Source organism: Calidris pugnax, unplaced genomic scaffold, assembly GCF_001431845.1.
Source record: "Calidris pugnax isolate Ruff unplaced genomic scaffold, ASM143184v1 scaffold589, whole genome shotgun sequence".
NCBI classification, from domain to species: Eukaryota; Metazoa; Chordata; class Aves; order Charadriiformes; family Scolopacidae; genus Calidris; species Calidris pugnax.
In genome coordinates, this window is record NW_015091425.1 from 29,123 (window position 1) to 41,426 (window position 12,304).

The following is a 12,304-nucleotide window of genomic DNA, read 5'->3' on the forward strand; positions in this document are numbered from 1 at the left end:
TGAGGAGGGAACCGGGAGGAGCGGAGCCGGGGCAGAGCAGGCCGGGGCCTAGAGGCGGCGGCGGGGCCGGCCTCGATTTTCCTCCCGGAGGGTGTGGGGGTGGTTGCCGTGGCAACGCGGGGCGCAGGCGGGCGGGCGGCGGCCGCCATGGGCAGCTGGGCCGCGGCGGTGAGGACAAGATGGCGGCTTGGTGGTTGCAGCGGGCGCGGCGGCCTCCCCGGCGTTGTACCGCGGCGACGGGGCAGCTCCCGCCCCGGCGGTGGGGACCGGGCGTCGGCGGCGACCCTGAGAGACCTCCTGCAGAGCTCGGTGGAGGGCGAGGAGTCGGGCGAGGCGGCGGTGGAGGCGGAGGGGGAAGCGAAGCGGGAGCGGCGTTCCCCCCGGGAGGGCACGGTGCTGCTTTTCCCCGGGCAGGGCAGCCAGTTCGTGGGGATGGGCCGCGGGTTGCTGCGGTATCCCGGCGTGCGGGACATGTACCGCCTGGCCGAGAAGGTGTTGGGCTACGACCTCCTTTCCCTCTGCCTAGAGGGGCCGCGGGGCGAGCTGGACCGCACCCGGCATTGCCAGCCCGCCGTGTTCGTCGCCTCCCTGGCCGCCGTGGAGAAGCTCAACCACCAGCGGCCTGAAGTGAGCGGGGCGGCGGGGAGGGAAAGGCCGGGGCCTGGGCGCTGGGCCCTGCCGGGGAGGCTCCCGGGGGGGCTGTGGGGGACACCGGGACGGCTGACGGTGGGCCTGGGGTCCGTCTCCCTGCAGGTGGTGGAGAGCTGCGTGGCGGCGGCCGGGTACAGCGTGGGGGAGTTCGCGGCGCTGGTCTTCGCTGGAGCCTTGGACTTTGCCGAAGGTGCTTTTTAAGAGGATAAATTTCACTTTCTCTTCCCCCTGTTCACTTCACCACGTGTAATACGGTGTTAAAAGCGCGGGCGTTTGGTGGGAGCACGCAGCCACCCTTCCTTGCCCGCAGAGGCAAAGGCGCCTTTGGCCCCCGAGAGAGGCCGGTCGGTCTCTTCTCCCAAGTCACAGGCGACAGGACAAGGGGAAATGGCCTCAAGTTGTGCCAGGGGAGGTTCAGGCTGGATATTAGGAAAAATTTCTTCACTGAAAGGGTTATCAGGCGTTGGAATGGGCTGCCCAGGGAAGTGGTTGAGGCACCATCCCTGGAGATACTCAGAAGACGAGTTGACATGGTGCTCGGGAATATGGTTTAGTGTTGGGGTGTGTTTTGTTTGGTGTTGGTTTTTTTGTTTGTTTATTTATTTTAGGTTTTGTTTTGTTGTTTTTTTTTTAATGGTTGGACTAGATGATCTTAAAGGTCCCTTCCAACCTAGGTGGTTCTGTGATTCCCTTGGGGGTTTCTTCTATTTACGGGGTGTCTCTTGTTTTCCCCCGCAGCGCTGTACGCGGTGAAGGTGCGTGCTGAGGCCATGCAGCAGGCGTCGGAAGCCGTCCCCAGCGGAATGCTGTCGGTGATCGGTCGGCGAGAGACAAATTACAAATTGGCCTGCTCGGAAGCCCGTAAACACTGCGAATCGCTGGGCATTGAGAACCCCGTGTGTGAAATTTCAAACTACTTGTTTCCAGACAGCAGAGTCATTGCAGGACACTTGCAGGTACCGCTTCAGAATAATTACCCCTTTGTTTGAATTTAACACTTTATTATTTTTTTTTTAAAGCTTTCCCTTTGCGCTTCTGTGTGGAAGTTAACCTGTACAGCCATAGTTTATCCAAACAAAAGTATTTGATCTGTGGGGTTTTGTTGCCAGTGCCTGCTTGTGGCATTGCTTGGTAGGGAAAGGAATCACTTTGTGACAATAAGTCTTGTCTACAGGAGAGCTGGGGAGGGACTCTGTGTCAGGAAGCCCAGTGACAGGATAAGAGGTAACGGTTTTAAATTGGAAGAGGGGAGATTTAGATTAGATCTCAGGAAGAAATTCTTTCCTGTGAGGGTGGTGAGACCCTGGCCCAGGTTGCCCAGAGAAGCTGTGGATGCCCCATCCCTGGAGGTGTTCAAGGCCAGGCTGGATGGGGCCTTGAGCAACCTGGTCTGGTGGGAGGTGTCCCTGCCCATGGCAGGGGGGTTGGAACTAGATGATCTCTAAGGTCCCTTCCAACCTAAACCATTCCATGATTTTGTGTGATTCTGTGGTGAGGTGCTTCTTGTGGGGTGGCTGGGTAAACCTCTGTCGTGCGGTACTCTCACTTCTCCTTCTCTTTTGTAGGCTTTGGAGTTTTTGCAGAAGAATGCCCGAAAATACTATTTTACACGTACGAGCATGCTTCCAGTCAGCGGGGCTTTTCACACCAGACTTATGGCACCAGCAGTAGAACCCTTGGCTGAAGTCTTAAAATCCATTGAGATTCAGAAGCCACTGCTCTGCGTCTACTCCAATGTTGATGGCAAAAAGTACATGCACTCAAAGCACGTTGAGAAGCTGCTGGTGAAGCAGGTGGTGTCACCAGTTCTGTGGGAGCAGACCATGCATTCTGTGTATGAAAGAAAGCAAGGAACAGAATTTCCTTACACCTACGAAGTGGGGCCTGGGAAGCAGCTGGGAGCCATTCTCAAAAAATGTAATTTAAAGGCCTGGAAACAATATAACCACGTAGATGCCCTGGAAGATGAGGAAGCAGCGGGGACCTAAAGTAGCCTTTTGAGAAAAATCCACGCAACTTGTTTTTTTCTGCCTGATTTGAAAATAACTTTGTGCTCCTGAAAGAGGAAGTTTTAAACATTTATGGCTTCTTATGATGAAAAGAGCACCGTGCGCGCAATCGCAGTGGACGTTTTCCTTCCCCGTGTGCCTCAGGTGGGGACGGGGAGAGCAAAGTCTGGCTCTTCCATCTGTGTCGGGACTGCAAAACAGCCAATAAATACACCAAATAGCCTTCTGTTTGGCCTCAATCCTGCAAGCAACTTCCCCTCTCTTTTCTTTTTTCCTTTTTTAATTTTTTTTTTTTTTTTTGGGGGGTGGTGGTGGTGGATTCAAGTTAAAGTTCAGTATCTTGGGCTGGCTGCTGCAGAATCTTCTGCGTGGATACAGGGGGACAACTGGGCTGTTGGCTCTGGGTTGTGGAGGGCTTGGCGTTGGGCTCGAGGGTGTGTTTAGAGGAGCCTTCTGGTTTGGTGCAGCTTTAGGTACGTTGATGTTCCTCTTTTCGAACTCGACTGACTTGTGGGACGTTCATCTCTGTAAAATTCTTTTGCTTTGTGTCCGTATTGCCGGGTAGCAGGCAGGTAAGGCTGAAGGCATCATTAGGAACGTGATTTTCTTAAGGTTAAGCTGTAAATAAACCAAAAAGCTTTGCTTTTGGTGTTTTTAATGCTATGGGGTGCATCATTCCTGACCTGTCGTCCACAGGGGGATGGGAGTCGTTTTCCCTCCGGTTGTCTAGCGCCGCTTTGATTGTGCAAAGTTAACCAAAGGCAGAAGAAGTGTTTCACTGAATGAAACTTACCAGAATTCCCCACCTCCCCAGAGGTGCAGGGCTTTTGTCATCCCTGACTGAGCCTCTGATGCTGCACAGGCTGAGTTTGGGTGACTTTTCTTGACGGAGCAGAAAACACTAGCATTGGAAACTTTGCAGAATGATCTTTTGCAGGCGGGGGGTACCTTCAGACAGGGTGAACTCACCCTGCGGTACCAGAGTGCCAGGGAGGAGGATTTGAACACTGGTTTTTTTTGTTTGTCTTGTATTTTTGACCGCATTTTGCCAGCTTGTACGTTTTCCAGAAGCAGGAGATGAACCGGAGAGGACCTTTGGCTGGTTAAAATAGGTCCGGTCTTGTTACGACATCGTGCTGCCTGTGCAAGATACCTGCAGGGTGCACAGAAAACGTGTGCCTGCTTTCTTTCCTCGTCTGTGAGAGGCACTAAGAGTTTTAGGAAATACGAGAGAACGGTATTTTCTAGAGGATCACATACAAACAAGCAGGGAATAGAGTGCCAGGGAGGAGGATTTGAACGCTGTTTTTTTTTGGTTGTCTGTATTTTTGACCACATTTTGCCAGCTTGCACGTTTTCCAGAAGCAGGAGATGAACCGGAGAGGACCTTTGGCTGGTTAAAATAGGTCCGGTCTTGTTACGACATCGTGCTGCCTGTGCAAGATACCTGCAGGGTGCACAGAAAACGTGTGCCTGCTTTCTTTCCTCGTCTGCGAGAGGCACTAAGAGTTTTAGGAAATACGAGAGAACGGTATTTTCTAGAGGATCACATACAAACAAGCAGGGAGAGGTTATATTGTGCCTCTTACAGTGGGATCGGAAGCTTCAACTGAACTCTAACTTTTGTTTTCTTTTTTATTTTTGGTCTTTTAATGGTATATTTAACAAAAAAATGTAATAATATAAATATATAACAATAATTTTTAATGGTATATTTAACAACACCTAACAAAAATCTAGGATGTATTACTTAAATGACCACGCACGTCTTGAATAGCGTATTATGAACTGCCAAATAACTTCCAATTACATTATTAATCATTTCGTAATCTCACATTTCTGAAAGGAAGAGTGAATTAAAAATTCTGGCCTGAATTACGATTGCCTAATGGAGTGTATTATTAAGCAGTCCTTTTGTGAACTGGAATTGGCAGCCGAGCCTACCTTTAAAGTACAAATTCCACTTTTGGCGTATGTAAACATTAATGATTAGTAAAATACGGAGGAATTTGTCAGTTTAATCATTGAACTATTAGAGGCTGCCAGTTAAGGGTTGGGAATACTGTAAAGAAAATTATTTCAATGGAGGCTCCTGTGTTACAGGTAAGGTGTTAGTTATTCAGTAAAGCACACACCAAAGTCCTCACTCGGTGGTAAGAATATCTCCAATAGACCCTCCCGTTCCTGTTATTGAACGCTGAATTACGTGCTGTGTTAGAAGTTTAGGACTACATCTTGTAAGACAAAACACAAAGTGCCCAAGATTATTGGTTTGTAGAGGGGTGTAGTGTGTGGGGCTGTGGATATGGGGTTTAGTTGGTGGGTGGTGGTTTTGGGTTTGTTGTTCTTGTGGTGGTTGTGGTGGGGTTTTTTTGTTTGTTTGTTTTTTGTTTGTGTTTTTTGTGGGGGTTTTTTTGTTGTTTTTGGTGTTTTGGGTTTTTTTGTGGTTGGACTCGATGATCTCGGAGGTCCCTTCCAAGCACTAAGATTCTATGATTCTGTGATTCTGTGAAAGCAGCTTTTATGATAATTGGAACTTAGCGTGGCACATTGGTGGACTCATTTTGGTGTTAGTATAGTGCTTTATAGTTTCTGGAGTTTTTAATTCTTGATTAACTTGAATTCTTTAACTTTATTGTGGAAGTTTTGGAGACCTGTTTTCTATTTGTATTGTTTTTCTCTTTTTATTTTATTTTTTTTTTGCCCTCATTTCACTTTATTGCACTCTTTGCCTGGAGTCAAGGCGCTTTGGGAGAAACACGCTTAAAACCTCCGTTTGCAAATGCAGAATATTAGATAAACTGTGCGCCTTCGCCAGCTGCAGAGGTGTGTCTGTGTCCTAAGAGCATCCTGCTTTTTTGGGCCCCGTCCAAATAGTGGGAAGAAGGAAGCACAGCCCCTGCCTGGGTGTTTGCTTTTGAGCCGGAGCCGGGGGAGCGAGCCCGGCGTTGCTGAGGCTGCCCCTTGGTGAACCTCCTGGCTCCACAAGCAGAAGCCGAGCAGTGCCGTGCTCTTGTGGCAGTTTATAGCAGCTAAAAAAAAAAATAAAAAATGCAATGGGAGGTCTTCCTACTTCTGTATTGAGTGCGTTCAGGGCTGGCTTTCCTGTGGTGCCCGGCAGCGCGACGTCACGTTGGTGCGTGGCTGTAAAGGAGTGGAAGGGTGTCTCGTAAAACTTCCCTGTGGCTGGGCCGAGAGCGGCATCGCAGAGTCTTTAAGGATCCTGGGTCTTAGTACTCTTGTCTGCCTTCCTCTTATGTGCTTACTCATCCTCCCTTCTGCTCCTGTGAACCAAAGGTTTTAAGATGGAGCACCTCTGCTACGAGGACAGGCTGAGGGAGCTGGGGTTGTTCAGCCTGGAGAAGAGGAGGCTCCGGGGAGACCTAATAGCAGCCTTCCAGTACCTGAAGGGAGCCTACAGGAAGGCTGGGGAGAGCCTGTTTAGAAAGGCCTGCAGTGACAGGACGAGGGGCAATGGCTTCAAGCTGGAGGGGAACAGATTTAGACTGGAGATTAGGAGAGGGTTCTTCACTGTGAGGGTGCTGGAGCACTGGAAATTCTATAAGACGTGAAGAGCCAGCGCGGTTCCTTCACCTGGGTACAGGCAGAGACAGGATGCGGGGGGGAAAAAAAACCACCAACAAAACAATCAAGTGCCGTAAACTCTTGTCACATGAGGAAGTGTGCTGCAAAAAAAAAATAATAAAATAAATGTGGGTCTCCTGAGTCATAGTGAGCATTAGCTAAGAGGCTTCTTGCTCATCATCTCCAGAGGTGAGAAGGGAGTGGTGATGACTGCTCAGTGCCGCACTCTGCTCTGGGCTCATTCTTGTGGATTCTGTTCGTTTTGTGTTTTGCTTTTCCCTCACGGGGGTGATGGTGTTTTATATTCTTTGAGCTGAGCTTCCCCTCCCATGCGATTCAAAACGTTACGTTATCGATCGGAAGAGCGTGAGTCATCCCACGCAGCCCTCAGCTGGAGCAGGCACTCTCCCATCCACCACTGCTCCCCTGGGCATAAAGGATTATTTATCAAGAAGTAACTGAAATTATTTCGTAGTGCTGAAGTGATTTGGCTGGGAAGAATCCCATTTTTGGTAGCTGGTACTTTTGTTACACGTGCATAGGTTGTTTATTAGAGTCTTGAGGGCAATTTTTACCCTTCATTGTGTAATAACTTTAATAGAGTTAAACCGAGAAGGTGATTTGCTGATGAAACCTTTTGGTTATATGTTTTGTTGTTGTTTTTTTGGTTATATGAGCAATTCAGCTGGCCAGCTTCTGGCCCGAGTGAGACGAAGGTTGTGCTAACCGTGCTTTTCTAGGACAAACTGCCTGCCTGCTGCTGAAGGGCAGATCAGCTCAAGGGCACTTTGAAAAAAGGTGACACCAGAATACGTGCTGCTGCTTGGACTTTGGAGGTATTGCTGGAACCACCACCCTCTGCGTACCTTCTTTTTGCTCTGCATTTCAAGTCAATCAAAGGTATTTCAAAGTCCTTTAACGTGAAATGGTTGAATGAAATCATCTAGTTGAACCTTTTTTTTTTGAGGTGGGTGGTTAAGATCATAATGGGATCCGGGCACCATTTGTGAAAGAAAGGGAACACATGCTTCAACCCGCTTAAACTTGACCAGGTTTGGCATTTCCACTGAAGAAAAAGCAGTTCAAATTTGATGTCTGATTTAGCAAGGACTCGAACTTGAAACTCCAGCCTCTCACATGAAGGCTTAAATCACTAGGCCATTAAATATTGTGTTTTCCTCTTTCAAAAGCGCGGTAACTGCAGCAGTGGCTTGACTAGGCAGGAAGCAGGTATCCCCTGTGCTGAGGGGAATACCCAAACCACAGAGAGGCACTTTCATTTTCTGTCACGGAGAGAGAGTCCGTAACTGTATGAAGTGAAAAGCAGCTTCAACAGCAAAGGGTGGGGAAGATGCACCCAGGTCTAGAGACTGACTCGGTACGGTTGGGGCCTGCTGTCGAGAGAGAAGAAGCCCAACTGTCTCCTGATGGCCACCTGTGGAGCATGGGAGGGTGACACCTACACCATCTCCACTCTGTAAGCTGCGCTCAAGTTTCTCTTAGTCATCTATTTCCCCCTGAGCTCACGCCTTCCGAAAGGACTCGGCACTGGTGAGGCCTCACCTCGAGTACTGTGTCCAGTTTTGGGCCCCCTACCATAAAAAAGACATTGAGGTGCTGGAGCGGGTCCAGAGAAGGGCGACAAAGATGGTGAGGGGTCTGGAGAATAAGTCTTATGAGGAGAGGCTGAGGGAGCTGGGGTTATTCAGCCTGGAGAAGAGGAGGCTGAGGGGAGACCTTATTGCTCTCTACAACTCCCTGAAAGGAGGGTGTAGAGAGATGGGGGTCGGTCTCTTCTCCCAAGTCACAGGTGACAGGACAAGAGGAAATGGCCTCAAGTTGCACCAGGGGAGGTTCAGGCTGGATATTAGGAAAAATTTTTTCACTGAAAGGGTTCTCAGCCATTGGAATGGGCTGCCCAGGGAGGTGGTTGAGGCACCATCCCTGGAGGTGTTCAAAAGACGGGTTGATGTAGTGCTGGGAGGTATGGTTTAGTGATGGTGATGCTTCTTGTTTGTTGTGTGGGTGTCTATTTCTGTCAGTCAGGTTGATGGTTGGACAAGATGATCTTTAAGGTCCCTTCCAACCTAGAAGATTCTGTGATTTTGTGACATGTGTCATCAGAAAAAAACCTTTTCTAAATTCAATCAAATTCTTGTGGGTTTTTTGGTTGTTTTTTGTTGTGTTGTTGTTTTTTTTCTGGGCAACTCAAAGTTTTACTCGGGAAAGAGAAGAATATAAAATCTATTAGTAGATTTCTGAAGAATTCTGGAAAAGTAATAGCTTGGCTTGAGTGGGCCACAAGTACCAACCCAACCAGCTTGCTTGCTAGCTCATCCTAACCTAAAGAGCTTGCTAGCTCTTTTTCCACTAAAATATCGTTTCATATGCTAATTTTACTACGTAAAAATCAAATAAGGCCTGTCCTGTAGTATTAGGTAACAAAATGTACGACACAATATATTGTTATTAATCTGCAATAGCACAGTCCTGGAAAATAAAGTAGATAACACTGCAAAACATCTGAAGCAACATTTTAATTTTTAAGAAGTATCACGGTTTTAATCTTTACCATTGCTTTTACAGTGTTAAAATTTAAAGGATGTCCAGCATGCCTTCAGTCTCCCCCGCATCCAGAACCTCTTTAAGAAACTTGTTTATATGAAATAGACACTTTATATTGCATTAAAACAAACACAAAAAAAAGACAGACTTTCTAATTGCCTGGAGTCACATATCAAAACTAGCAAGTCAGGCAGTTATCCAGCAACAACCTCCTTATTTTAAACATTTTTCTTTTTTAAAAAAAGGTATGAAACAGCAGTGACCCAGCACTAGCCTAGGTTTTAAATATAAAAGAGATTTTTATCAGTGTAAATTTGAAAAACAAACCAACTACCACCACCTGGGTGTTAATGATATTGGTCAGAGTCCAGCAATGACCTCCTACTGTAATTCTCTTGTGTTAATTCAGCAGTCCATAATTCATGGCCCACCAAAAGGCAACGAGGAGCAAGGCTGCAGGCACCACCTTCTGGCAGACGCACCTGAAAGGAAGCTTGCAAATCTGTGGGAAGAAAAGGGAAGGGAATTAGAAATAACAAGTGGCAAAAAGATGGTGTGAGGTCAGTGTGAAATCGAGAAACAGCCCAGTTCTGCAGAAATGCATGTCGGGGTGCAGTTTTGCTGCTGGCGATGGTGACTGCTGCAGTGGCAGGGTCACATGTCCAGCCTCTAAATAATCTTCTTTCTTCTCTGGGGTAAATGGAGGGGAAAACACGGCCAGTAACAGCCCTGCTTATCTCCCTGGGAGTCGGCCCTTACAGCTTCTTAGGGTGGGAGATGCCTTCCCTCTGCATGGAGCCCCCGTGAGATGTGTGGGACTTGGGCAGCTCTTTGAGTCTGTTTGCAGACATTTGGCATACTCTGCTCTATAAATCACAGAATCATAGAATCTTCTAGGTTGGAAGGGACCTTAAAGATCATCCTGTCCAACCGTCAACCTAACTGACAAAAATAGACCCCCACACAACAAACAAGGAGCATCATCACTAAACCATACCTCCCAGCACTACATCAACCCGTCTTTTGAACCCCTCCAGGGATGGTGCCTCAACCCCCTCCCTGGGCAGCCCATTCCAATGGCTGAGAACCCTTTCCGTGAAAAAATTTTTCCTAATATCCAGCCTGAACCTCCCCTGGCGCAACTTGAGGCCATTTCCTCTTGTCCTGTCACCTGTCACGTGAGAAAAGAGACCAACCCCCACCTCTCTACAGCCTCCTTTCAGGGAGTTGTAGAGAGCAATAAGGTCTCCCCTCAGCCTCCTCTTCTCCAGGCTGAATAACCCCAGCTCCCTCAGCCTCTCCTCATAAGACTTATTCTCCAGACCCCTCACCAGCTTTGTCGCCCTTCTCTGGACCCGCTCCAGCACCTCGATGTCTTTTTTATGGTAGGGAGCCCAAAACTGGACACAGCAATCAAGGTGAGGCCTGAAGGTGAGGTGAGGCTGAAATGAGAAATTTCAGCCTAAAAAGAAAAAACGGGGCAACAAGGGGACGCCAACAAACTAAGGAATAAACCCAAACATAGAGCCACATTATATGCTTTACTTATTGACACTTGTATGGGAATTGGGTGTTGCTGTTACCTACTTGTCAACAAAAAGGTGGAAGAAAAGGGAGAGTGCATACCCAGCTTCCATAACCAATGATCCTCTTTGTCCAGTTATTGTTCAAAGTATTTCCAAAGCTTCTTATAACACTTTTAATAATATTCCATGTCTGGAAAACACTGATAGCAACCCTGAAGATTTAACAAAAACAATATAAATTTTTTATCCCCATGCTTTTTTTTTTTTTTTTTTTTTTTTTTTTTTTTTTTTTTTTTTTTTTTTTTTTTTTTTTTTTTTTTTTTAGTCTAAAAATTGGCAAATCAATAACCAGGATTTAGAAAACTACAAAAAGAAATCTCAAACCCCAGTGTGTTCCTTCCTGAAAGTCTATGTGTGCATGTATATTTCTCCAAATATTTAGGAAGGAGATCTGGCAACTTAGCAGGGCTTTGGAAGCTGAAGATAATTTGGGTTCAGCATTAATTGATCACGAACATCACAGAAGGAAAGGTGCAGCAGAGCTCCTGAAGAGCAATCTTGTGCTTTTGCTCTTGTTTCCAACTGAGAACAGGGCAACCCAGTGAAGAACTGCTGATCTCTAATGCATCAGAGCTTGGGACAGCAATACAGGACTGACACAGCAATGCCACAGGATCTCTCTGCAGCACGAATCCAGCTGAGGATTCATCTGAGGTAGAAGGTCTATGACTACATGCTGTGTGCAGGAACACAGCTGTAACCGAACTGCATTCTCTGTAAGTCTGCAATAAGTGACTGTCCCCTCTCTGAAGCAAAGGGAGACGAGCTAGAAAGGCACGTGAGTGCTTGGGGGTTCAGCCACAGATGATGTATCTCAGCTTAGGACACCACGGCATGTCCGTTGGTATCTGTCCATGCCAACCCTGTCAGCTCGCAGCAGACAGAAGGCAATTCAAACTAGTCTGGCCACATTTTCTTGTTACATGCACGGGTGGGTTATTTGACGTGCAGTAACACGTTCCTCCCCGAAGCATCCCACTCACTAGGCTGCAGACCTCTCACCACTCAGTTGTGCAGAAAAATACCGCCCTAACCTAGAAAACTACTGTGAAATTTTAAATACCGAGAAACAATTTAATCTTTCGACTGTAAGTGGCTGTAGTCTGTGCAAACAATTTACATTATAAAGCTATTTCTTGTAAAACAAGCCGCAGTATCTGGTTTAAATTTTTAGGTATGCAGCAGCAGTAGTAGCAATATTATTTTTTTTTTACTTTGTGTACAGAAATGTTATTGTTTATCTAACAAAACATTACTGTTTATCTATCTAACATGTTTTTTTTAAAAGGATCCGAAGACTGAGTGCCAGAAAGGTAACTTACCCACGTGCCAGGTGAAGCAGTGTATCTTCAAACTTCCTGTGGTACATCCTGTCAAATTCATCCCCGATCAGGGCCAGCTGGTGGCCAACCTGGGTGGCTGAGCTGGAAGGCATTCGGGACGCGCACGTTAGAGGAAAACACTGCAACAGCAATTCCCTACAAAGGACTCAGGCGAGTGTCAGCTGGGCACGTAAAAGTGAAATGTTAAGGGGGAGTTAGTCCCCCTGTTATGGTTTCATTGATTAGAGATCTTAAACACGTATTTACAGGCCTCCAAAAGTGCTTTGATGTTTTCATAAAAAGCTGCATATTTGGCACTTGTGAAGAAACATGTTGGTTATTTAGATGCCCAGTTTCTTTATACGAGACAATGGAATTCTGGTTTGGGGAAGGGGGGGACACATCTGAAAGTCAGAATATTGAAACAGCCTTCAGACATCTCAAAATATTTCATACAGTGTAACTGCTGGCTTTGCCATCCAACAGTTTCACTCCAATGGTTTCCGTGATGCAGTGCAGGTCTCCAGCTAATGAGTGATGCCAGGGTATGACCTGACCAAAACCTCAAGGCTGTTAGGGAGGTCCT

General features: G+C 47.1%; 1 protein-coding gene across 1 annotated transcript; it reads left to right on the forward strand.

Annotated features, from left to right (window-relative positions):
• Positions 1-12: 12 nt before the first annotated feature.
• On the forward strand, positions 13-2,911 carry MCAT (malonyl-CoA-acyl carrier protein transacylase). The gene is made up of 4 exons (XM_014961517.1): positions 13-627; positions 754-841; positions 1,390-1,607; positions 2,217-2,911. Exons 1-4 carry the CDS (start codon positions 148-150, stop codon positions 2,637-2,639), a joined length of 1,209 nt encoding a protein of 402 aa, XP_014817003.1. The 5' UTR covers positions 13-147; the 3' UTR covers positions 2,640-2,911.
• Positions 2,912-12,304: the final 9,393 nt, after the last annotated feature.